The sequence below is a fragment of the Rhinoraja longicauda genome, chromosome 4, assembly GCF_053455715.1.
Source record: "Rhinoraja longicauda isolate Sanriku21f chromosome 4, sRhiLon1.1, whole genome shotgun sequence".
NCBI classification, from domain to species: Eukaryota; Metazoa; Chordata; class Chondrichthyes; order Rajiformes; family Arhynchobatidae; genus Rhinoraja; species Rhinoraja longicauda.
In genome coordinates, this window is record NC_135956.1 from 89,520,577 (window position 1) to 89,547,958 (window position 27,382).

Here is a 27,382-nt window from a genome sequence, read left to right on the forward strand (position 1 = left end):
GCCGGAGACCCGGGTTCCATCCCGACTACGGGCGCCGTCTGTACGGAGTTTGTACGTTCTCCCCGTGACCTGCGTGGGTTTTCTCCGAGATCTTCGGTTTCCTCCCACACTCCAAAGACGTGCAGGTTTGTAGGTTAATTGGCTTGGCAAATGTAAAAATTGTCCCTAATGGGTGTAGGATAGTGTTAATGTGCGGGGATCGCTGGTCGGCGCGGACCCGGTGGGCCGAAAGGGCTTGTTTCCGCGCTGTATCTCTAAATCTAAATTAAACTCTATGCCGCCCCACTCACTCTATGTCAAACACATCCCTTAAACGGCTTTGTATGCATTTGACTGAATCACGTTTTTTCTCCCTACAGACATAGTGACCTGTCTAGCACTGGACCTCTGTGGCATTTACCTGATCTCTGGATCAAGAGACACCACCTGCATGGTGTGGCAGGTCATACAACAGGTAAAATGCTTCCCGTTTATGCATCAGGGTGAGAAATAGGGACTTTTTAGGCTTGGCCCATCAAGTCTACTCTGACATTCAATCATGGCTGCTGTATCTCTACCTCCTAACCCCATATGCATCAGGACGAGAAATAAAGACATTTTAGGGTTGGATTTAAGTTTATTCATGTTCATAAGTGATAGGAGCAGAATTAGGTTATTCGGCCCATCAAGTCTACTCCGCCATTCAATCATGGCTGAACTATCTCCCCCTCTCAACCCCATTCTCCTGCCTTCTCCCCATAAACCCTGACACCCACACTAATCAAGAATCTATCTATCTCTGCCTTAAAATATCCATTGACTTGGCCTCCACAGCCTTCTGCGGCAACGAATTCCACAGATTCACCACCCTCTGACTAAAGAAATTCCTCCTCATCTCCTTCCTAAAGGAACATCCTTTCATTCCGAGGCTGTGACCTCTCAGTCCTCGACTCTCCCAGTAGTGGAAACATCCTCTCCACATCCACTGGTCTATAATTTCCCGTTTTCTCTCTCCCTCCTTTCTTAAAAAGTGGGACAACATTAGCTACCCTCCAATCCACAGGAACTGATCCTGAATCTATAGAACATTGGAAAATGATCACCAATGCGTCCACGATTTCTAGCGCCACCTCCTAAAGTACTCTGGGAAGCAGACCATCAGGCCCTGGGGATTTATCAGCCTTCAGTCCCATCAGTCTACCCAACACCATTTCCTGCCTAATGTGAATTTCCTTCAGTTCCTCCGTCACCCTAGGATCTCTGGCCACTAGAACATCTGGGAGATTGCTTGAGAAGGCAGGAGATAGGGGTTGAGAGAGGGTAAGATTATTGAATGGGGACTAGACTTGACGGGCTGAATGGCCTAATTCTGCTCCGATGATTTATGAACATAAAGTGATCTTATTTAATAAAAGTATTTAAAGAATCTTATTTAACAATAAACAAAACCAAAGACCTGAAATACTCAGCAGATCAGGAAGCATTTGTGGAGAATGGACCAGAGTTAACGTTTCATGTCAATGACTCTCTGGAGGATTCAGATTGCAGGGGAATGGGGTTGAGAGGTAGATCGGCCCTCAGTGAATGGCGGAGTGGACTTGATGGGTTGAATGGCCTAATTCAGCTCCATGGCTGATGAAGAGTCCCTTGCATAGAACCAGTTTAACGGACTGCACCTTGATAATGCTGGGCTCGGTGCCAGGGAGGTGACAGTTTTGCCAGGCTGCCAGGCAGTTTTGGTCTCCAAATTTGAGGAAGGATATTCTTGCTATTGAGGGCGTGCAGCGTAGATTTACTAGGTTAATTCCCGGAATGGCGGGACTGTCATATGTTGAAAGACTGGAGCGACTGGGCTTGTATACACTGGAATTTAGAAGGATGAGAGGGGATCTTATCGAAACGTATAAGATTATTAAGGGGTTGGACACGTTAGAGGCAGGAAACATGTTCCCAATGTTGGGGGAGTCCAGAACCAGAGGCCACAGTTTAAGAATAAGGGGTAGGCCATTTAGAACGGAGATGAGGAAAAACTTTTTCAGTCAGAGTTGTGAATCTGTGGAATTCTCTGCCTCAGAAGGCAGTGGAGGCCAATTCTCTGGATACTTTCAAGAGAGAGTTAGATAGAGCTCTTAAAGATAGCGGAGTCAGGGGGTATGGGGAGAAGGCAGGAAAGGGGTACTGATTATGGATGATCAGCCGTGATCACAGTGAATGGTGGTGCTGGCTCGAATGGCCGAATGGCCAACTCCTGCACCTATTGTCTTTTGTAAGTTTGCCCTTTATGTGGTGGCTATTTGCATACCTCAGCACGGGTCTGCAGGCAAACAGTTTCACTCTGACTTGTCACGTGTGACGATAGAATATTCAATTCGATTTGATTGAATAATCCGTGCCCATTGATCGTGTCTGCGTGTGTTGTCAGGGTGGATTTGCGAGCGGCCTGGCCCAGAAGCCGGTGCAAGTGCTGTACGGACACGATGACGCGGTGACCTGCGTGGCCATTAGCACTGAGCTGGACATGGCAGTGTCAGGCTCCAAGGTAAGGTGCCCTCAGCCTCAACACTTGCGTCACTCGGCTACGCCATTCATGAAACCACTTCCATTCACTGCCTCGAAGATCGGCCTGGTTTAGTTTAGTTTAGAGATACAGCGCGGAAGCAGGCCTTTCGGCCTACTGGGTGTTTCCGCGCCCTATCTCTAAACTAAGCTGCTCGTGGACCCCCGATCCCCACACACTAACACTACCCTACACCCACTGGGGGCAATTTTTACATTTATACCAAGCCAATTAGAAACATTGAAACATAGAAAATAGGTGCAGGAGTAGGCCATTCGGCCCTTCGAGCCTGCACCGCCATTCAATGTGATCATGGCTGATCATCCAACTCAGTATCCTGTACCTGCCTTCTCTCCATACCCCCTGATCCCTTTAGCCACAAGGGCCACATCTAACTCCCTCTTAAATATAGCCAATGAACTGGCCTCAACTACCTTCTGTGGCAGAGAATTCCACAGATTCACCACTCTGTGTGAAAAAAAACTTTCTCATCTCGGTCCTAAAAGACTTCCCCCTCATCCTTAAACTGTGGCTCCTTGTTCTGGACTTCCCCAATAACGGGAACAATAATAAGATTAACCAACAAACCTGCACGTCTTTGGAGTGTGGGAGGAAACCGAAGATTTCGGAGAAATCCCACGCAGGTCACGGGGAGAACGTACAAACTCCGTACAGACGGCGCACGTAGTCGGGATGGAACCCGGGTCTCCGGCGCTGCATTCGCTGTAAGGCAGCAACTCTACCGCTGCGCCACCGTGACCGCCCGAATGTCACATATGCACCCAGTCTCCATCCATCCCCCAACCCTGAGAAAGGTTGTTTATCCTCCATCTCTGATCTCACGCCAATGTTCCACTCAATTTAGTTTGGTTTATAAGTTCATAAGGTACAGGTAAAATGTCTCCCGTTTATCATAAGGCCATAAGTGATAGGAGCAGTATCTGACCATTCGGCCCATCGAGTCTACTCTGCCAGTCAATCATGGCTGTTCTATATCGGCGAAACCAAGCGCAGGCTCGGCGATCGCTTCGCTGAACACCTGCGCTCGGTCCGCATTAACGCAACTGATCTCCCGGTGGCCCAGCACTTTAACTCCCCCTCCCATTCCCAGTCTGACCTTTCTGTCATGGGCCTCCTCCAGTGCCATAGTGAGGCCCGCCGGAAATTGGAGGAGCAGCACCTCATATTTCGCCTGGGCAGCTTGCAGCCCGGTGGTATGAACGTCGACTTCTCCAACTTCAGATAGCTCCTCTGTCCCTCCCTTCCCCTCCTCCTTCCCAGATCTCCCTCTATCTTCCTGTCTCCACCTATATCCTTCCTTTGTCCCACCCCCGACATCAGTCTGAAGAAGGGTCTCGACCCGAAACGTCACCCATTCCTTCTCTCCCGAGATGCTGCCTGACCTGCTGAGTTACTCCAGCATTTTGTGAATAAATGGCTGTTCTATCTCTCCCTCCTAACCCCATATGCATCAGGACGAGAAATAAAGACATTTTAGGGTTGGATTTAAGTTTATTCGTATTCATAAGTGATCGGAGCAGAATTAGGCCATTCGGCCCCTCAAGTCTACTCTGCCATTCAATCATGGCTGATCGATCTCTCCCTTCTAACCCCATTCTCCTGCCTTCTCCCCATAACCCCTGACACCGGAACTAATCAAGTATCTATATATCTCTGCCTTAAAAAATATTCATTCACTTGGCCTCCATAGCCTTCTATAGACAATAGACAATAGGTGCAGGAGGAGGCCATTCGGCCCTTCGAGCCAGCACCGCCATTCAATATGATCATGGATGATCATTCTCAATCAGTACCCCGTTCCTGCCTTCTCCCCATACCCCCTGACTCCGCTATCCTTAAGAGCTCTATCTAGTTCTCTCTTGAATGCATTCAGAGAATTGGCCTCCACTGCCTTCTGAAGCAGAGAATTCCACAGATTCACAACTCTCTGACTGAAATTTTTTTTCCTCATCTCCGTTCTAAATGGCCCACCCCTTATTCTTAAACAGTGGCCCCTTGTTCTGGACCAGCAAAGATGGACCGCAGCTTTTGTTTTGTTCCGCAGGACGGCACCGTGAACATACATACCGTCCGGCGGGGCCAGTTCACCCGGACCCTGAGGCCCCCGTGTGAGACCACTCTCCCCGTCACCATCAGCACCCTGGTGGTTGGATGTGAGGGTCAGATTGTCATCCACAGCACCATAGACAGCAGGCCCGCACCAAAGGTAACGCCGCATGGCGCACAAACTGTGCTTCGGGGCGTCATGGTGGTAGGGATGCTGCCTTACAGCTTGCCAGCTCTCCAGGGTCAGAGATGTAGGGGGGAGGTCGGGGCAGGCTCGGACTTTAGCGTAGGGTATTTGGCCCTTCGAGACCGTGGCGCCTTCACGCCCGCGTTGGTTTTGCGTACAGCCTCTCACCGCTAGAGACCCGCCAACAGCTTCACAGACAAGGTCCAGCCACAAGACAATAGCAACTCCAAGGTCAGACGCACTCCCTGACCTTATCAGCACACAGGTTATGATTGTGTAGGAAAATAACTGCAGATGCTCAAGTCAAGTCAAGTTTATTTGTCACGTACACATACACGATGTGCAGTGAAATGAAAGTGACAATGCCTGCGGATTGTGCACAAAAAAAAAGAATTACAGTTACAGCATATAAATTAAAGTTAATACAGAAAAGACAAAATTTAGTCCCTGGAGTTATAATAGTTAACAGTCCTGATGGCCTGTGGGAAGAAACTCCGTCTCGCCCTCTCTGTTTTCACAGCGTGACAGCGGAGGCGTTTGCCTGACCGTAGCAGCTGGAACAGTCCGTTACTGGGGTGGCAGGGGTCCCTCACAATCTTACTTGCTCTCGATCTGCACCTCCTGATGTATAGGTCCTGCAGGGGGGCGAGTCTAGTTCCCATGGTGCGTTCAGCCGAACGCACTACTCTCTGCAGGGCCATCCTGTCCTGGGCAGAGCTGTTCCCAAACCAGACTGTGATGTTGCCGGACAGGATGCTCTCTACAGCCCCAGAGTAGAAGCAATGAAGGATCCTCAGAGACACTCTGAATTTCCTCAGCTGTCTAAGGTGGTAAAGGCACTGCTTTGCCTTACCCACCAGTGCGGCAATGTGTGTTGCCCATGTCAGATCCTCTGTGATGTGGACTCCCAGGTATTTAAAACTGCTCACCCTATCCACAGTAGACCCATTTATTTCCAGTGGCGTGTACGTCCTTGGATCAGGCAGCATCTCAGCAGCCTTCTCTCCAGAGATGCTGCCTGACCCAGATGCTGAGTTACTCCAGCAATTTGTGATAACCGTGGGTTATGATCGGTGAGAGTGTGGGTTACACTCTTAGTAGGGGCTTCTGGAATAAACGGGACTCAAGGTGTCTGGCTCACCTCAGTGTCTTTTGCTCGTTGCCTTCTGTCGTGAGAATCAGTAGATCCTACGCTGCCATTCAATGTGATCATGGCTGAACATCCACAATCAGTACCTCGTTCCTGCTTTCTCCCCATATCCCTTGATTCCGTTAGCCCTAAGAGCTAAATCTAACTCTCTCTCCAATACATCCAGTGAATTGGCCTCCACTGCCTTCTGTGGCAGAGAATTCCACAGATTCACAACTCTCTGGATGAAAACAATTTTCCTCATCACAGTCCTAAATAGCCCACCCCTTATACTTGTACTGTGATCCCCTGGTTCTGGACTCCCCCAACATCGGGAACATTTTTTCCTGCATCTAGCCTGTCTAATCCCTTAATAATTTTATATATTTCTATAAGATCTCCTCTCATCTAAATTCCAGTGAATATAAGACCAGTCGATCCATTCTTTCATTAGATGTCAACCCCGCCATCCCGGGAATTAACCTGGTGAACCTACGCTACACTCCCTCAATAGCAAGAATGCACTACCTCAAACTAGGAGACCAAAACTGCACACAGTACTCCAGGTGCGGTCTCATCAGGGCCCTGTTCAACTGCAGTAGGACCTCCTTGCTCCTATACTCAAATCCTCTCGCTATGAAGGCCAATTTGCTTTCTACTGTACATCCTTGGACAATGTTTCTTGGAGCGCAGGATGATGAGGGGTGATCTTATAGAGGTGTACAAAACCATGAGGCGGTTGCAGGGTGAAGGTGGAAACTCCACACACACACTCACACACACACAGACAGCACCCAAGGTCAGGATCGGACGTGGGTGTGTGGCGCTGGCTGTGAGGATTTGATTATTTTCGAAGGATTTGTTTGGCGAGGACAAACGAAAGCAGTCAGAATTTGCTTTTTGGACTTCTGTCGGAAAGCAGAGACTCTCTTTGTTGAAAGAGTCCTCTAATTGGGGAGGATTTGTTCGTGTTTTCTGAAAGTCGTAGGAGCGGCAGTGGCTGGCGGAAGGCCAAGTTGCACTTGAACTGGTGGGAGCTGAGTCTGGAGCGGTGTTTGTGGTCTGTAGCATCGGAAAGCTCCCTCCCACACCGACTTTGCCCGGTCCAGGTGTGCCGGGTAAGTACGGCAATAGTGCATTGGATTTTCGTTGAAGCCGGGAGGGCGACCGAGACCTGGGGAAGAAGCCTCCGGAAGCTCCATTTTCTACGACGGGAGGATTGGCACGGACTTTTCCCTATCTTATCAGGAGGAGACTGCTTCTGTTGCTTTGCCAGGAAAGCCTTCACAAGACTTTAAACTGCTGCAAATGCGTGGAGGTGCAGCAATAGCAGAAAGACTGCTTTGACTTATAAAATACTGAGACGTTTTGTTTTGCTCCACGCCCTAAAGATGGCGGCCCCCAAGAATTATGCAGCTGCCGTACAGTCGGCAGTCTCCGTGACTAAGGGCCATGAGTTGTTGGGGCGTATACACGGGGTGAAAGTGACCTTGCAGGGCAACATTACCTTCAAGGCTGTGCTAACCGCGCTGGGGGAGACTGTTGGCAAGAAGGCCATAATCGCAGGCGCGGTGGTCAGTGGGAAGGCTGTTGTCATCCTAAAGAATGAGCAGTCGGTGGCTACCGCATTGGAAAGGGGGATCACGGTAGCTGGGATTTACATGGCGGTGGACCCATGGGGACGGCCCGTGCTGCCGGTCATGCTGTCCAACGTTCCCCCTTATGTTCCGGACGCGCTCCTGCTCCCACATGTAACTAAGCTGGGGGAGGTGCGGTCTGGGCCCACCAAACTGTTGCATAGGTTGGATGATCCCGAAATGCAGCATGTATTAACGTTCAATCGCCGCGTGTACATACAGCTGGCACAGGGGATTGATATGGAGGGGAGTTTTGAGGTTGAATGGGAAGGATTCTGCTATCGCGTGTTTTGGAACACGGGCCAAGCACGCTGCCATGCATGCAAAGAGGTGGGGCATTTCCGCAGGAATTGTCCCAAGCACCGGGCTGCCAGCTCCACCAAGGTGGCCCAGGAAGGCAGTGCTGGCCCATCTGGGGCTGCTGGTTCTACCACGGTGGCCCGTGATGACTTTGTTCCCTTGCTCCCATCCTCCATTCCCCCACCACCCCCATGTCCCGTACCTGTGGCGGAGGATGCCGGTGCAGTGTGGGGGGTGGATGAGGGGCACTGGGAGAGACAGAAGAGTAAGAAAGCTAAAAGGAAGAAGAAGAACGTTCAAGCGGGACGCCAGGCAGAAGGTCACCTTAATGAGGGTCCCCCGGCAGTAGATATTATCGAGCTCGCCTCTGAGCCTGAGGGTCTGAGGGCTGGAGAGGATGAGCAGGTAGATGGCGGGGCGGAGGAACAGGCTTCAGCAATGGAGCTGACTGTACCACCGCACGCTAGTGGTTATAAGAGGAGGAGGCACGGGTCCTCTGACACGGAGAACGGCCCTGAAGGTCAGGGGCGACCTGAAGGGATTTGTTTCTCCCCTGTTGAGGCAGAGTACCCAGTACACGCTTCCTCTGGGCAGGAGGATGCCTCTGTAGTGCAGGGACCACCTGAGAGTGGTGACACACTACCCCAGGGGGCTGTTCCCCCAGGGATTGCGTCCGCTGGCTTAGAGGGTGACCAGGGGAAGATTGATGGGGGGGACTTGAGTGTGGGGGTGGGTCCCCAGCCCATGCTCCCCATTGAGGCTACGAGTCCTATTGAGGGATGTGCTGCCCCATCGGCTGAGGGAGCAGGGGAGACTCCGGGAACATCGCCCCCTGAGGGCCAGAGCAAGGTGGTTCCCCTGGTGGTGGGGGACGGGGACTCTCTGGGTGACGGTGCTGGGCCGGGTGCCCTGGGTGCGAAGGAGGACATGGTCGTCTCGGATCGTGTCCTTCGGTCGGACTCCAGACGTACCCTCTCACTGCCCGCCCCGGAGACTTCCTCCAACATCACTGCCCCCAATCCGGTTACAGAGGGCGGTGGGGGTGCGCAGGAGCCTGGCCATTTACCAGGCAGCTTGCCACAGTTAGAGGTACCGGTACCTGCCCCCGTCACTGATCCTGGGGGTGGGATGGTGACGGAGGAGGGACCGGGTGATGTGGCCGACCCGCCCACCTCACAGGGAGGGGTGAGCGAGGCGGCTGGGAGTCAGAACTATCCAGACTCGGGCTCAGACATTGAGTGGGAGGAGGAGGGGGACGTGGAGTCCAGCGACAGTGAGTTGATGGACTGTCCCACCCGCAGCCCCGTGTCTCGGCTTGTTGATATCTGGGAACTCCGGAAGTTTCTGAAGGACAGCAGAGGGAAGAGGAATAAGGCAGATCTGGCTGTCGACCTCTGGTCAGACCTGACGGTACCCTTGCAGTCCATTTATGCCATCCTTCAGGAGGAGGGGAACGTGGCAGGTGTATTGAAAAATGAGCGGCGCCAGCTCCAAGAGCTTTTTAAGTCCCTAAAGAAAGGGCAGAGGGCTCGGGGAGGCTCCATTCCGTCAAGGGGGGCTGGTAAAAGTTCTTGTGCGCTTTCAAAATGAAGCTCACTATAGCCAGCCTGAATATTAATGGGGCCAGGGAGTCTCTCCGTAGGTTTCACCATCTCTCGGTGCTGAGGGACGGGAGGTACGCGGTGAGCTTCCTGCAGGAAACACACACTGTGACTAGTGACGAGCCCACCTGGCTCCTGGAGTGGGAAGGGGGGGTCTACATCAGCCATCTCACCTCCATTTCCAGTGGAGTGGCCTTCCTGTTGGCCCCATCTTTCCAGCCGGAGATTGTCAAGGTGCAGGACATTGTACCAGGCCGGTTGTTGTATCTGGCCGTGCCCCTGGATGGCGTGCCGTTACATTTTATTAATGTGTACGCCCCCAAGAGCGGTGCTATGCAGACGCGGTTAACACAAGACGTGACCGCGCTGTTGAACACCATCGATCGGGGGGAGTGTGTTTTCCTGGGGGGTGATTTTAATTGTACCCTTGAGGCGAGAGATCGCTCTGGCATTCAGCGCGATCCGGCAGCGGTCAAGACATTAAGGGAGTTGGTGGATTCTTTTGAGCTAGTAGATGCTTGGAGGAATTTCCATCCCAACTCCGGCGCCTTCTCATACAGGTTTAAGGGGGGTGGTTCCCGTATTGACCGTGTATATGTGTCTAAGGCTTATGTGTCCTGTGTCTCGGCAGCCTCCATGCGGTTGGAGCCGTGCTCGGACCACTGCCTGGTGCGAGTGGACTTTATCCCGACGCGCACACGGGCAGGGTCCGCGTACTGGCACTTCAACAACCGGCTACTGGAGGAGCGCCGGTTCCGGGACTCATTCAAGCAGTTCTGGGCGGAGTGGAGGGAAAGGCAGGGGCGTTTCCCTTCCCTAAGGCAGTGGTGGGATGTAGGGAAGGCTTACGTCCGTCTGTTTTGCCAGGACTACACGAGGGGGTCGACCAAGGGGCGGGACTCCGAGATCGGACGGCTTGAGAGAGAGTTGCTCGACTCGGAGTCTCGCCTGGGTCAGACGGAGGGGGACTCATGTGAGTGGGAGGAGTACCAGGAGAAGAAAGGGGCACTGAGGGACTTGCAGCTGAGGAGGTCCCGGGGCGCGTATGTGAGGTCGCGAGTCCAGATGTTGCACGATCTGGACCGCGCCTCCCCATTTTTCTTCTCCCTGGAAAAGTGCCGAGGTGCCCGCAGGCAGTTTGTCGAGTTGCTTGCGGACGATGGCTCCTCCATCACGGATCCGGAGAGGATCGGTGCCTCAGTTAGGTCGTTCTATGACACTCTGTTCTCCGAGGGAACATCTAGTGAGGAGGCACAAGGGGTGCTGTGGGAGGGCTTACCCGTAGTGTGCAAAGAGGTGGCTGAGCGCCTCGATGATCCCCTAACTCTGGAGGAGTTGACTGGTGCCCTGCACCAGCTCAGTAGGGGCAAGTCTCCGGGGCTGGATGGGCTGACTGTGGAGTTTCTTCGAGCCTTCTGGGGTGACCTGGGGGGCGACTATGTGAAGGTGTTGGGGGAGAGCCTGGCGACCGGGGAGATGCCCTTCTCGTGGCGCAGGGCAGTCGTCGTCCTGCTGCCCAAGAAGGGCGATCTCCGCCTCTTGAAGAACTGGCGCCCGGTCTCTCTTCTCAGTACGGGTTACAAAGTCTTTGCACGGGCATTGGCCAATCGCCTGGGGCCCATGCTGTCCCATGTGATCCACCCTGACCAGTCCTACACAGTCCCGGGCCGGTCCATCCAGGACAATATCCATCTGGTCCGGGACCTGATCCATCTGTGCCAGAGGGCTGGTCAGTCAGTTGCCTTTCTCTCCCTTGACCAGGAGAAAGCGTTTGACCGGGTGGGACACGACTACCTTCTCGGGACTCTGCGGGCGTTTGGATTCGGACCCCATTTTGTGGCCCGGGTCCGGCTCCTATACGCTGCCGCAGAGTGCCTGGTCAAGGTCAATGGCTCTTTGTTGGCTCCCATTCACTTTGGAAGGGGGGTTCGTCAGGGATGCCCCATGTCCGGCCAGCTTTATTCCCTCTGTGTGGAGCCATTCCTGTGCCTCCTACGGAGGCGGCTGGCAGGTTTGGATTTGCCGGGGCCGGGGGTGGAGGTGGTTCTCTCGGCCTACGCCGACGATGTGCTACTAATGTTCACCGACCCGGTTGACCTGCGGAGGATGCGTGAGTGCCAGCGGGTGTTCTCAGCCGCATCCTCCGCCAGGATCAACTGGGGGAAGTGTGCTGGGCTCTTGGTGGGTCAGTGGCAGGTGGACTCCCTGCCGGAGGAGATGGCAGCTTTTGCGTGGAGCACCACGCACCTCCTCTATCTGGGGATCTACCTGAGTCCCACTGAGGGGGCTTGGCAGGCGAATTGGCAGGAGCTGGAGGCGAAGGTGGTCGCCCGTGTGGGGCGCTGGTCAGGCCTCCTTGGTGTGTTATCATATCGGGGTAGGGCTTTGGTCATAAACCAGCTGGTGGCCTCTCTGCTGTGGTACCGGCTGGCCACTCTGGTCCCGTCCTCTCGTTTCATCGCCATGATACAGAGGAGGTTAGTTAACTTCTTCTGGGGTGAGAGGAACCACTGGGTCTCTGCTGGGGTTCTGAGTCTCCCGTTGGAGGAGGGCGGTCAGGCGCTGGTCTGCGTCCGCACTCAGGTGGCAGCCCTCCGACTCAGGACCTTGCGGAGGTACGTGTACTCCGAGTGCCCTCCCAGATGGCACACGCTGGCCACGTACTTTTTCTGCCAGGGGCGCTGCCTCCAGGAGGGATCACGGCTCCCGGTAGCGGGCATGAGTCAGCGCGCTAGGCGGAAGTTGCCTGGTTTTTACCGTGATCTCCTGAGAGCCAGGAATTTGGTCACCTTCAGCCAGGGCGCTGCTCCTCAGGGGGAGGGGGGTGCTGTGGTTGTGAGGGGGGCCGGTCCTCACCCTGTCACGGTGGGTGTCGAGGAGAGGCGTGTGCGTGGAGCGATTCCGACTGGGCTTACCCCCGCTCCGTCGGAATTGCTCATCGGGCCCACGGCACGGGTCCCTTCCCGAGAGCCGGCCCCACGCAATATGAGCCGCCTTTCCCAGATGCCCAGCGTGCCGTTCCGTGACGCGGAGAGGCGCGTTTTGTACAGGCTGCTCCTGCACACTCTCCACTTCCTCGCTCTCGTCTTCCGTCCGGACACGCCCTGGCGGTCCGTGTTACCACCTGACGGCGGGAGCGGTCCCCAGTGGAGGTCTCTCTATAAGGGGGTCCTCCCGCTTTACATCGGGGACCTGGGGTGGAGAGTGTTGCATAAGGCTATAGCCTGTAACAGATACTTGAGCCAGTTCACGGTCTCGTCTGCCGCCTGTCACTTCTGCGGTGAGGAGGAGACCGTGTACCATTTGTAAACAGAGTGCGTGAGGTTACAGCCCCTGTTCCAGTATCTGAAGGGGCTGCTCCTCAAGTTCTGGCTCCATTTTAGCCCTACGATTTTAATTTTTGGGCACCCGGTACAGAGGGGGGAGGGTCAGGAGGGAGGAGAGGGTCTCCCTGTCGGTCTGCTCCTGGGCCTGGCCAAGATGGCCATCCGCGGGTCCAGGCAGCAGGCAGTCGACGGCCTCACAGAAGTCGGCTGCCTACCCCTGTTCCGGGCTTACGTCCGTGCCCGCGTGTCCCTGGAGAGGGAACACGCGGTGTCCACGGGGACTCTGGTGGCCTTCCGGGAACGCTGGTCGCCGCGGGGGGTTGAATGTATTGTTGACAGAGATGGCGGGATTTTAATGTGATAATTGTTTAATTTGTAAACTGCCGATACAGGCGGCTTTTGTTTGATCACATTTTGCATAGTATGTTTGTATGTTTTTCTTTGGAATAAAACTTTTATATATTAAAAAAAAAAAAAAAAAGAGGTCAGGATCGAACCTGGGACTCTGGCGCTGTGAGGCAGAAGGCTCTACCCGCTGTGCCACCATGCAGATTGTGGGATTTTGATGTCTCTTGTCTGCCGTCTCCTTTGTTCATTGGCCCTGTGCTTTGTTTTGTTGTTGTCAATCAAGGATAAAATCTTCTTGCACCTTTATTCTGTGAACGGCAAGCACCTGGCATCCGTGATTCTGGATGAGCAGGTGACTACCATGAGTATTGTCGAGGAGTTTGTGGTCCTGGGCACCGACCAATGCTCCCTGCACGTCCGGGACCTTCAAAGGTAGTTTGGTTTATCATTGGCGCGTGCTTAGTTTAGTTTAGTTTAGAGACACAGTGCGGAAACAGGCCCACCGAGTCCGCGCCGACCAGCGATCCCCGCACACTAACACAATCCTACACACACAAGGGACAATATATACTTTTCCCAAGCCAATTAACCTGCAAACCTGCACGTCTTTGTGAGTGTGGGAGGAAACCGGAGCACCCGGAGAAAACCCCACTCAGGTCACTGGGAGAACGTACAAACTCCGTACAGACGGCGCCCGTAGTCGGGATCGAACCTGCGTCTCCGGCGCTGTATGTGCTGCAAGGCAGCAACTCTACCACTGCGCCACCGTGCCGCACTTTCGTTTCGTTCAGAGATACGGCACGGAAACAGCCCCTTCGGACCACCGAGTCCGCGCCGACCAGCGACCCCCTGGTCTGCCGTGCTTTCCCTGAGCCCAAGGCATTCATCATCTTCCAGGTGGACCTTCCCCTGAGTGACCTTCATCAGTGTTCATACCTTCTAGGAGCAGAATTAGGCCATTCGGCCCATCGAGTCTACTCCGCCATTCAATCACGGCTGATCGATCTCTCCCTCCTAACCCCATTCTCCTGCCTTCTCCCCATAACCCCTGACACCCGCACTGATCAAGAATCTGCCAATCTCCGCCATAAAAATACCCCATGACTTGGCCTCCACAGCCTTCTGTGGCAATGAATTCCACCCTCTGACTAAATAAATTCCTCCTCGCCTCTTTTCCAAAGGTACGACCTTTTATTCTGATGCTGTGGCCTCTGGCCCTAGACTCTCCCACTAGTGGAAACATCCTCTCCACATCCACTCAACCCAGGCCTTAAGGACTGTGGATAGGGTTGCCAACTGTCCCTTATTAGCCTGTGACATCCTGTATATTGGGCTAAATTGGTTTGTCCTGTAAGGAACCACCCTTGTCCCGCATTAGGCCCGGAGGGGGGGGGGGGGGGCGCGGCGCTATAGGCCCGGATACTGTAGGCCCGGACAGGGGGCGCCACTTAATGGAGGTTGCTTAGCAACCCGCCTCCCGGCCCGGGCTGCCGCCATTGGTGGAGTGGGAGCACATGACCGCTGTCTGGGTGAGGTCACGTGGGGCGCGGGGCGGTGACGTCACCTTTTGTCCCTTATTTGGGAGTGAGATAGTTGGCAACCCCTAACTGTGGACCAAATATGAATAAATAGAATTGGGCTGCGAATCATTTTGAATGGTATTACGGGACTGAGGGAGTGACATGGCTGCCGACTCACGCTCCTGAGAACGTAAACAAAAATAAGTGACCTTGGTTCTGTGCAGTAAGGTGAATTGATTCCTGTTTTTGTTCTCAGTTTGAAGAGCGCCATGCAACCAATGGTCATGAAGGTCCCGATCCACTGCGTCTCTGTGACCAAAGATAACAGCCATATTCTTGTCGGTTTGAGCGATGGGAAGCTGATCGTGGTGGCATCAGGAAGACCCTCTGAGGTGAGTCCAACTGTAATGGGGTTAGGACCAGCCATGATCGAATGGCGGAGTAGACGATGGGCCGAATAGCCTAATTCTACTCCTATCCCTTCTGACCTTGTATAACATGTAACATTGAACATTAGAACATAGAGCAGAACATTAAACATTGAACAGTACAGCACAGGAACAGGTCCTTCGGCCCACAATGTCCGTGCTGAACATGATGCCAAGACCAACTCGAATCTGCCTGCACGTGATCCATATCCCTCCACAACCTGACACTCCCCCCCCCCCCAACTTCTCCAGAGATCCTGACTGATTACGGGCGCTGTCTGTACGGAGTTTGCACGCTCTCCCCCTCACCTGCGTGGGATTTCTCCGAGATCTTCGGTTTGCTCCCACACTCAAAAGACGTGCAGGTTTGTAGGTAAATTGGCTTGGTAAATGTAAAAGTTGTCCCTAGCGGGTGTAGGATAGTGTTAGTGTGCGTGGATCGCTGGTCGGTGCGGATTGAACCCAAGCGCTTTAAGGCAGCAACTCTACCGTTGCCCCACCGCACTGCACGGCAACACCTCTTGTAACACCTTTTAGGTGAATGGGATAAACGTTATTGATCGTAAATAAATTAGTTTAGTTTAGAGATACAGCGCGGAAACAGGCCCTTGGGGCCACCGAGTCCGCGCCGACCAGCGATCCCCGCACACTGACACTATCCTACACACACTGGGGGCAATTCACTTTTACACCAAGTCTACAAACCTGCACGTCTTTGGAGTGTGGGAGGAAACCGAAGATCTCGGAGAAAACCCACGCAGGTCACGGGGAGAACGTACAAATTCCGTACAGGCAGCGCCCGTAGTCGGGATTGAACGTATAAAATTATGAAAGGACTGGACAAGCTAGATGCAGGAAAAATGTTCCCAATGTTGGGCCACTCCAGAACCAGGGGCCACACACACAGTCTAAGAATAAAGGGGAGGACATTTAAAACTGAGGCGAGAAGAACCTTTTTCACCCAGAGAGTTGTGAATTTGCGGAATTCTCTGCCGCAGAGGGCACTGGAGGCCAATTCACTGCATGGATTTAAGAGTATAAGAAAATAACTGCAAATGCTGGAACAAATCGAAGGTATTTATTCACAAAATGCTGGAGTAACTCAGCAGGCAGGCAGCATCTCGGGAGAGAAGGAATGGGCAACATTTCAGGTCGAGACCCTTCTTCAGACTGATAGAGTTAGATAGAGCTCTGGGGGCTATGGGAATCAAGGGGTCTGGGGAGAAGGCAGGCACGGGTTACTAATTGTGAACGGTCAGCCATGATCCCAATGAATGGCGGTGCTGGATCGAATGGCCAAATGGCCTCCTCCTGCACCTATTATAGACAATAGAGAATAGACAATAGGTGCCATTCGGCCCTTCGAGCCAGCACCGCCATTCAATGTGATCATTATCTATGAACCCGGGTCTCTGGTACTGTAAGGCAGCAACTCTAGCGCTGCCCTGAGCAGGATGTCTCACTTGCGTCCACTTTGTTTGTTTCAGATGCGTTCTGGGCAGTTCACCAGGAGGTTGTGGGGCTCCACCAAACGCATTTCCCAAGTGTCATCCGGGGAAACGGAATACAACAAGACGGACCTTGAACGCAAAGTAAAAACTCCGCATCAGTCGTGAGTTCGCCGAACTCCACCGCCAATCTACTTCCTGTTACATTCAGCAAAACAACAAAAAAACAACCAGCCCTTTATTTCTATTTATTTACAAGAAGAAATGATTGAGCGGGGCTGGAAAGATGGGAGAAGAGGCAGGTTGTGTGCCTTGTTCAGTCACGTGGACAGCTGCTTTCACCAACCAAAGCACCCGGATGAATCGGAAAGATTTTAAAGGGCTCAATGTTTACAAGAAAAGTGGGAAAAAGGGGTCAGATGCCTTAACGAGTCAAGGATTTTTAAACCTTTTCCACAGGGTATTGTCCGTCTTTGGCGATTTCCATCTGCACAGTGCAACCTACTGTAATTTGTCGCGTGATGTGGTGAATGGAGAGGTTCATAACTCGATTAATGTTTTGAGAGGAGGGGAGATTTATTTTCAATAGTTGATCTGTATCTCTGCCTATTTTTGATCACATTGGGAGTGTTATCAACACAAATAGGTCACATGGTTCGAGCTTAAACGTGCTGGAGATTGTGAATCGATTCTCTGACCGGGTGAGGTTTGTCACACGACGATTGTTCTCGTGTTGTCTATGGTCGTTCTGGCTGTGAATTTTCCCACTGTGCATATCTACTGTTGGGCTCTGGACGGAACTCACCGTCTCTGAACTCCAGAGCTGATTTACTCTCCCTTTCTGCCTGATAGAAGTGAGTTTTGGATTGGAAAAAGATATTACTGGGGAGGACTTTGGTGTCATGACAATGCCGTTCTTGTGTTTGATTGAAACCTGCCCCCTTTTTGTTTGCATTGCAACTCCACCAAAAAGACCGAGCTACCCATTTGTCACTCTCTTCATGTTTGGAGGCTACAAGCAAGGTATTAGTATGTTGACCATCGTCCATTCCTTCCTTGTGGCAAGGAAGAATTGTCTGCATTATCCCCTCTTGATGTGTTTTTGACCAGTATCAAAAAGTGCAGTTATCTGTAAAAATGGACACAAAATGCTGGAGCGATTCAATAAACAGTAGGTGCAGGAGGAGGCCATTCGGCCCTTCGAGCCAGCACCGCCATTCAATGTGATCATGGCTGATCATTCTCAATCAGTACCCCGTTCCTGCCTTCTCCCCATACCCCCTGACTCCGCTATCCTTAAGAGCTCTATCTAGCTCTCTCTTAAATACATTCAGAGAATTGGCCTCCACTGCCTTCTGAGGCAGAGAATTCCACAGATTCACAACTCTCTGACTGAAAAAGTTTTTCCTCATCTCAGTTCTGAATGGCCAACCCCTTATTCTTAAACTGTGGCCCCTGGTTCTGGACTCCCCCAACATTGAGAACATGTTTCCTGCCTCTAACATGTCCAACCCCTTAATAATCTTATACGTTTCGATAAGATCCCCCTCTCATCCTTCTAAATTCCAGTGGGTCAGGCAGCATCTCTGGAGAAAAAGAATAGGTCGTCTTTTTCTCTACACTTAGTCTGAAGAAGTGTTCCGAAACGTCACCTATTATCCATTTTCTCCAGAGCTGCTGCCTGTCCCGCTGAGTTACTCCAGCATTTTGTGTCCATCTTTGATGTAAACCAGCATCTGCAGTTCCTCCCTTCACATCTCCATAGTAGGTGATTATTATTACAACAGTGCCTTATCCCAGTTTTAGACCGGAGATGGCACATCATCTCTTCCATCCGGTTTCCAGTTCCTCACCCATTCAACTCTGCCTCACGTTTTATGACTAGTTCTTTCCTTTAGACTTTAGCGATCCAGCGCGGACACAAGCTCTTCGACCCACCGGGTCCGAGCCGACCGGCAAACGCTTAGTGCACCAGCACTAGCCCACACACCAGGGACAATGTACGGTTTTTAACCAAAGCTAATTAACCTACAAACCTGCACGTCTTTGGAGTGTGGGAGGAAACTGATGATCTCGGAGAAAACCCACGCGGGTGACGGGGAGAGCGTACAAACTCCGCACAGACAGAGCCCGTGGTCGGGATGGAACCCAGGTCTCTGGTACTGTTGAGGCAGCAACTCTACCGCTGCGCCACAGTGTCGCCCTTCCCTTCTTTCCTTCCCGAATCTTTCTAAGTTTTAATCTAAAACCACATGATTTTCTCTCAACCTTCCTAAAGTGTTTGTCTTTCATCGAAGGACACTGACCCCAATCCTCGTGCAGTGCGTGTTCATCAAAGGCTCTAGATCTCTGGACGTTCCAAACCTCTGTCCGTGTTGGAATCCACCTTCTTTCAAAACTAAACCATTCCATCGCCATTTCTTGATTTACCTTGACTTTAGACAATAGACAATAGGTGCAGGAGGAGGCCATTCGGCCCTTCGAGCCAGCACCGCCATTCAATGTGATCATGGCTGATCATTCTCAATCAGTACCCCGTTCCTGCCTTCTCCCCATACCCCCTGACTCCGCTATCCTTAAGAGCTCTATCTAGCTCTCTCTTGAATGCATTCAGAGAATTGGCCTCCACTGCCTTCTGAGGCAGAGAATTCCACAGATTTACAACTCTCTGACTGAAAAGGTTTTTCCTCATCTCCGTTCTAAATGACCTACCCCTTATTCTTAAACTGTGGCCCCTTGTTCTGGACTCCCCCAACATTGGGAACATGTTTCCTGCCTCTAACGTGTCCAACCCCTTAATAATCTTATACGTTTCGATAAGATCCCCTCTCATCCTTCTAAATTCCAGTGTATACAAGCCTAGCTGCTCCAGTCTTTTAACATACGACAGTCCCGCCATTCCGGGAATTAACCTCGTGACCCTACGCTGCACGCCCTCAATAGCAGGACTTTCTACTCACTCTTGCTGCAGGACTGTCAACATGCTGTGTGAATATTTCACTGCTCCTGTTAAGGATCTTTGGGAGGGATATGTAAAATTTAAAATGTAAACGGGCAACACGGTGGCGCAGCGGTAGAGTTGCTGCCTCACAGCGCCAGAGACCCAAGTTCCATCCTGACCACGGGTGGCCATAAGGTCAAGTCAAGTCAAGTCAATTTTATTTGTATAGCACATTTAAAAACAACCCACGTTGACCAAAGTGTTGTACATCAGTTCAGGTACTAAGAAACGAACATACAATGGCACACAAACATAACAGCACATACATAAACAGTTCACAGCGCCCCCTCAGAGGGCCTCAAACGCTAGGGAGTAGAAATAGGTTTGAGCCTGGACTTAAAGGAGTCGATGGAGGGGGGCAGTTCTGATGGGGAGAGGGATGCTGTTCCACAGTCTTGGAACTGCAACCGTAAAAGCGCGGTCACCCCTGAGCTTAAGCCTAGACCGCGGGATAGTGAGTAGCCCCAAGTCGGCCGACCTGAGGGACCTGGAGATAGAGTGGTGGGTTAGAAGATTTTTGATATGGGGGGGGGCAAGCCCGTTTAGGGCTTTGTATGTGAATAGGAGGAGCTTGAAGTTGATTCTGTACTGTACAGGGAGCCAGTGGGGAGAGGCCAGGTCATAAGCAACAGGAGTTGAATTAGACCATTCGACCCATCAAGTCTACTCCGCCATTCAATCGTGGCTGATCTCTCTCTCTCCCTCCTAACCCCATTCTCCTGCCAACTCCCCATAACCCCTGACACCCGTGCTAATCAAGAATCTATCTACCTCTGCCTTAAAAATATCCACTGACTTGGTCTCCACTGTCTTCTGTGGCATAGAATTCCACAGATTCACCACCCTCTGACTAAAGAGAGCTGGGTGGGAAAAGGGTGCTGTCTGTACGGAGTTTGTACGTTCACCCAGTGACCTGCGTGGGTGTTCTCCGGGTGCTCCGGTTTCCCCTCACACTCCAAAGACGTACAGGTTTGTAGGGTAATTGACCGGTAAAATTGTCCCGATTGTGTGTGTGTGTGTGTGTAGGATGGTGCTGGGGATCGATGGAAGGACCTGTTTCTGCGCTGTAATCTCTAAATAAAAATATTAAGTAGATTTTTAGGAACTGAAAAAAATGGACCTAAAAATGTGAACATAGCTTCCTGACTCCATCAGGATCCAGATTGAATGGTTACAGGGAAAGACATTGTTTATTAGGGCGGTCACGGTGGCGCAGCGGTAGAGTTGCTGCCTTACAACGCTTGCAGCGCCGGAGACCCGGGTTCCATCCCGACTACGGGTGCTGTCTGCACGGAGTTTGTACGTTCTCCCCGTGACCTCCGAAATCTTCAGTATCCTCCCGCACTCCAAAGACGTGCAGGTTTGTAGGTTAATTGGCTTGGCATAAATGTAAATTGTCCCCAGTTTTTGTGTAGGATAGCGTTAATGCGTGGGGATCGCTGGTCGGTGTGGGCCGAAGGGCCTGTTTCCACGCTGTATCTCTAAACTAAACTAAACTAACATTTGTACAGATTAATTTGAATCAGCCGGACAAAGTGCAATTACATTAGACATCCACAATTTATCCCAACCCATCTTGATCAGTCAGGGAGGTGAGGGGAGATTTAGCGATATTCCCCTTTCCGAATATACTTGAGGATGGGATTGGACTCATCAGGGAAGCCTTGATCTTAAACAAAATTCTGATGCTGACGAATTCAGCTCTGTTTGAAACAGGTGGACATTGGGCTGAGACTGGAGTCACCAGACTCTGTATCCACATCTTCAACAGAGAAATGAAAGAGTGGATGCTGCAAGATAATGAGTGCCTTAATGTACAGTATATCCTCGTTACTGCAGACCTCTTAAGAACGGATTTTGGTTGTAGTGGACTGCATGTTTAAGAACACAAGGCTGCTAGTTATACTGTGGAGGCTGTTGACATTGACAAATCATTGAAATTGCCAAGACGTTGAAATTGTCAAGGCGTAGAAATTGCCAAGGCATTGAAATTGCCACGGCGTTGAAATTGCCAAGGCGTTGAAATCGCCGAGGCGTTGAAATTGCCAAGGCGTTGAAATTGCCAAGGCATAGAAATTGCCAAGGCGTGGATATTGCCAAGGCATTGAAATTCCCAAGGCATTGAAATTGCCAAGGCGTTGAAATTGGCAAGGCGTTGAAATTGGCAAGGCTTTGAAATTGGCAAGCCGTTGAAATTGCCAAGGCGTAGAAATTGCCAAGGCATTGAAATTGGCAAGCAATCGCCTCGATCGGCACTTTATTAAACAAGGTAACTAACAGCCTTTGGTGTTTTTCGCATGCAGTAACAAACATACATTCTTAGCTGTTAAATATAACTTTATGTTTGAAAACAACTCGTGGTTTCGCGGGGTGACCGCTCGGTGGCTGGAGCGAATCCCTTACTCAGTTATAGTGGACAATCGGCAATAATGGACACCGATCTCTCCCCCTCCCACATGGTCTGTTATAACGAGGGGGTTACTATATTTTAGTCTTGCACTTTTCATTGATTGTGAATGCTTCTGAGATGGAGCCGAAGAATTGTACATAAGCCTTAAATCCAAATGAGGTCCTCTTCATTTTTCAGAGAGACTGGCTAATATTTCCATGTCTGCCCCAGTTTGGTACCTCTCTCTGGCACAGTCTCTGTCGCTGTGTTCCACACCAACACCTCTCTGTACACACCATCAAACCATTTCCATTTCTGTGATAGATCTGTACGGCTTGTTAATCCGTTAGTTCCAAGGAGTATTTTGAGTACGTTTCAACTTTTAAAGTAAGTTTGAGGGACAAGGTTTTGTTTTTTTTTTCAATTTCAGTCGGGTTCGTGGGGAAATGAGGCAAGACCCACCTGCAATATTTGGTTTTGTTGCTTCATCTAACGGCAATCCTTCTACCCCGACCTTCACCAGTCCTCCGATCTTCCACTTGCAGAGGGCCAATAGTATCATGTCTTTGGCTATATCATCACCTCTGACTTTCACTCCCAGTTCATTATCATTCTGGTTTGTACATATACATTTGTTTCATTGGGTTTAGTTTAGTTTAGTTTAGGGATAGTGTGGCAACTGGCCCGGTAGCGCACTGAGTCCACTCTGACCAGCAACCCCCCCCCCCCCCCCCCCCCCCCCGTTCACACCAGTTCTATGTTATCCCACTCTCTCATCCACTCTCTGCGTACTTGGAACAATTTACAATTTACAGAAGCCAACTAACCTGCAAGCCTTTGCGCCTTTAGGATGTGGGAGGAAACCGGAGAACCCGGAGAAAACCCACGCGGTCACGGGGAGAACGTGCAAACTCCGTACAGACAGCACCTGTAGTCAGGAACAAACCCAGGTTTCTGGTGTTGTGAGGCAACAACTCTACCGCTGCGCCACTATACGGCCCTTTAGAAACATAGAAAATAGGTGCAGGAGGAGGCCATTTGGCCCTTCGAGCCAGCACTGCCATTCAATGTGATCATGGCTGATCATTCTCAATCAGTACCCTGTTCCTGCCTTCTCCCCATACCCCCTGACTCCGCTATCCTTAAGAGCTCTATCCAGCTCTCTCTTGAATGCATTCAGAGAATTGGCCTCCACTGCCTTCTGAGGCAGAGAATTCCACAGATTCACAACTCTCTGACTGAAAAAGTTTTTTCTCATCTCAGTTCTAAATGGCCTACCCCTTATTCTTAAACTGTGGCCCCTGGTTCTGGACTCCCCCAACATTGGGAACATGTTTCCTGCCTCTAACGTGTCCAACCCCTTAATAATCTTATATGTTTCGTGCCTCTTAGCGCCAGGAACCCGGGTCCCATCCTGACCTCAGGTGGAGTTTGCACGTTCTCCCTGTGATTGTGTGGGTTTCCTCCTGGTTCTCCGGTTTCCTCCCACGTGCCAATGACCTGTGGGTTTTGTAAGTTAATTGGGCCCTCTGTAAATTGCACCTAGCATGTACAGAGTGGAAGAGAAAGTGGGATAACATAGAACTAGTGGCGCAGCGGTAGAGTTGCTGCCTTACAGCGAATGCAGCGCCGGGAGACCCGGGTTCCATCCCAACTACGGGCGCCGTCTGTACGGAGTTTGTACGTTCTCCCCGTGACCTGCCTGGGTTTTCTCCGAGATCTTCGTTTTCCTCCCACACTCCAAAGACGTGCAGGTTTGTAGGTTAATTGTCTGGGCAAATGTAAAAATTGTCCCTAGTGGGTGTAGGTTAAGTGTTAGCGTGCGGGGATCTCTGGTCGGCGCGGACCCAGTGGGCCGAAGGGCCTGTTTCCGCACTGTATCTCTAAACTAAACTAAACTAGTGTGAACGGGTGATTGATGGTCGGCGTGGACTCGGTGGTCTGAAGGGCCTGTTTCCACGATGTGTCTTTCAATCAATTCAATAACGGTTGACAGTCGTGAGATTACACCTCAACAAAGCAGAGCAGGTTGGGAGTGGATTGAGGGAGTAAAATTTGGTTGGAAAGTTGTCACATTATGTGAGGGGGAGGTATTGGACTGCATTAAATATCAGACAATAAGGAGTAGGACAAATTTCACTCAGAATTATGTTTGAAACAGGGGTGAGTTAAAACAGCAACTTGAATTGTAAATTTATTTTTTAAAATGCATCTATTTGTCTTTATTCCACTGCCTGACTGCAAAGAAGACTTTTACTGAATACATTCCAGAGAGATCAAGTTTTTCTGAATCTCAGTGAATCCGTGTAGAGGTGAAATAATTTCCTAACTTTATATTTGTGTGTGTGTGTGTGTGTGTGTGTGTGTAGTGTTTGTGCGTATGTGTGCGAGAGAGAGAGAGAGAGAGAGAGAGAGAGAGAGAGAGAGAGAGAGAGAGAGAGAGTGAGTGTGAGAGATTTTGTTTAAAAAGGGAGAAAATGCCTTAAATGTACAAAGATGCTCCCTGGGTTACGATGTTTCGACTTGCGATAGTTCGGTTTTGCGATGGTGCAGCCAGCCGTAGCAAGCCGCTGGCCACGTGATCACACGTATTACAATGCATTTCGACTTACAATATGTTCGGTTTCCGATGGGTTTCTCGGGACCGAACACCATGGTGTACTGAGGAGCATCTGGTATAAAGCAATGGCCTTTTATTGACTTGCGATTGTTCTCTTACTGCTTGTGACCTGAAACTTTTGCTTTGGAGAAAAACACTGAAAATATACGTGGAAATAATGTATTTTTAAAAAATGCCAGTTTTGGTCGTCTTTTTATTCCTTGGTACTGGTTTTATTGTTGAGATACAGTGAAAACCTTATGTTTGCTTGGTATCCAAATAAATCGGAGAAAACTGTCCCTGAATACGACCAAGCCATTCACAAGTGCAACAGATAGATAGAAAAAATAAAGAGCAAAATACCAGAGTGCAGAATATAGTTCTCAGCATTGTAGCTAGGGGTTGCCAACTATCTCACTCCCAAATAAGGGACAAGGTGACGTCACCGCCCCGCGCCCCACGTGACCTCACCCAGCCAGCGGCCACGTGCTCCCGCACCGCCAATGGCAACCTCTGTCAGGTGGTGCCCGGGCCTCCGGACCTACACTGTCCGGACCTACAGCGTCCGGGCCTACAGCGTCCGGGCCTACAGCGTCCGGGCCCACAGCGTCCGGGCCTACAGCGTCTGGACCTACAGCGTCCGGGCCTACAGCGTCCGGGCCCACCGCGTCCGGGCCTACAGCGTCTGGACCTACAGCGTCCGGGCCTACCGTGTCCGGGCCTACAGTGTCCGCGTCTACAGCGTCCGGGCCTACAGCGTCCGGGCCCACAGCGTCCGGGTCTACAGCGTCCGGACCCACAGCGTCCGGGCCCACAGCGTCCGGGCCCACAGCATCCGGGCCCACAGCGTCCAGGCCTACAGTGTCCGGGCCTACAGTGTCCGGGCCTACAGCGTCCGGGCCCACGGCATCCGGGCCTACAGCGCCCGGGCCCACAGCGTCCGGGCCCACAGCATCCGGGCCCACAGCATCCGAGGCCACAGCACCCCCCCGGACCTAATACGGGACAAGGGCGGTCCCGTACGGGACAAACCAATTTAGCCCAAAATACGGGATGTCCCGGCTAATACGGGACAACCCTAATTGTAGCGCATCAGTTCCAGAGACAAGGTCCAATGTCCGGAATGGGGTAGAGGTGAATCGGACAGTATGGACCATTCGGAAGCCTGATAGGGGTCAAGAGTGTTTATTGTCAATGGAACTATTACATTATTACTTACAGCAGCACAGTAGGTTTGCAAACACAGTACTAAATAGACAACAAGTTCATAAGTTCTTGGAGCAGAATTAGGCCATTCAGCCCATTAAATCTACACCACTATTCAATCATGGCTGATCTATCTATCCCTCTTAACCCCAATCTCCTGCCTTTGCCCCATAACCTCTGACACCCTTAACATAACGTGACATAACATAAAATTAGGGTGGCACGGCGGTAGAGTTGCTGCCTTACAGCGCCGGAGACCCGGGTTCAATCCCGACTACGGGCGCTGTCTGTACAGAGTTTGTACGTTCTCCCCGTGACCTGCGTGGGTTTTCTCCGAGATCTTTAGTTTCCTCCCACATTCCAAAGACGTGCAAGTTTGTAGGTTAATTGGCTTGGTATGAATGTAAATTGTCCCTGGTGTGTGTAGGATAGTGTTAGTGTGCGGGGATCGCTGGTCGGCGTGGATTCGGTGGACCAAAGGGCCTGTTTCCGCGCTGTATCTCTAAACTAAACCATAACTTAACACACAAACATTAAAAAAGTTCAATAATTAAATTACTGTGCTGGGATGGCGGGTACTGACATATGATGACAGAAAAACAAAGCAAAGCCCAAAGTACCGAGTGCAATTAAAGCAGTTTTGTTCGTAGTTCGGTTGAGTTCATATTGTTTAATGGCAATAGACAATAGACAATAGGTGGAGGAGGAGGCCATTCGGCCCTTCGAGCCAGCACCACCATTCAATGTGATCATGGCTGATCATTCTCAATCAGTACCCCGTTCCTGCCTTCTTCCCATACCCCCTGACTCCGCTATCCTTAAGAGCTCTATCTAGCTCTCTCTTGAATGCATTCAGAGAATTGGCCTCCACTGCCTTCTGAGGCAGAGAATTCCACAGATTCACAACTCTCTGACTGAAAAAGTTTTTCCTCATCTCAGTTCTAAATGGCCTACCCCTTATTCTTAAACTGTGGCCCCTTGTTCTGGACTCCCCCAACATTGGGAACATGTTTCCTGCCTCTAACGTGTCCAACCCCTTAATAATCTTATACGTTTCGATAAGATCTCCTCTCATCCTTCTAAATTCCAGTGTATACAAGCCTAGTCGCTCCAGTCTTTCAACATATGACAGTCCCGCCATTCCGGGAATTAACCTAGTAAACCTACGCTGCACGCCCTCAATGGCAAGAATATCCTTCCTCAAATTTGGAGACCAAAACTGCTCACAGTACTCCAGGTGCGGTCTCACTAGAGCCCTGTACAACTGCAGAAGGACCTCTTTGCTCCTATACTCAACTCCTCTTGTTATGAAGGCCAACATTCCATTGGCTTTCTTCACTGCCTGCTGTACCTGCATGCTTCCTTTCAGTGACTGATGCACTAGGACACCCAGATCTCGTTGTACGTCCCCTGTTCCTAATTTGACAGCATTCAGATAATACTCTGCCTTCCTCATGGTTGTTGGGAAGAAGCTGTTCCTGAACCTGGTGGTCATGGTTTTCCGGCTCCTGCACCTTCTTCCCGATGGCAGGAGTGAAATGAGAGCCTGGCCAGGGTGGTGTGGGTCTCTGATGATGCTGGCTGCCTGTTTGAGGTAGCGACTCCAGTAAATCCTTCTGATGCTGGGGAGGTCAGTATCCGTTAAAGGTACAGGCCCACC

The 27,382-nt window shown here is 51.2% G+C and overlaps 2 protein-coding genes across 3 annotated transcripts in view; one reads left to right on the plus strand and one right to left on the minus strand.

Annotated features, from left to right (window-relative positions):
• The window catches only part of nbeal2 (neurobeachin-like 2), a 147,645-nt gene extending 130,146 nt beyond the window's left edge, over positions 1-17,499 (plus strand). The window contains 6 exon segments of the mRNA XM_078398453.1: positions 360-454; positions 2,402-2,518; positions 4,602-4,763; positions 13,415-13,563; positions 14,908-15,043; positions 16,567-17,499. Coding sequence (XP_078254579.1) covers positions 360-454; positions 2,402-2,518; positions 4,602-4,763; positions 13,415-13,563; positions 14,908-15,043; positions 16,567-16,695 — 788 coding nt within the window. The 3' untranslated portion in view covers positions 16,696-17,499.
• LOC144593236 (D-serine dehydratase) overlaps positions 1-27,382 on the minus strand; it is a 555,040-nt gene that overhangs the window by 185,718 nt on the left and 341,940 nt on the right. The gene's annotated exons all lie outside the window — the stretch shown is intronic.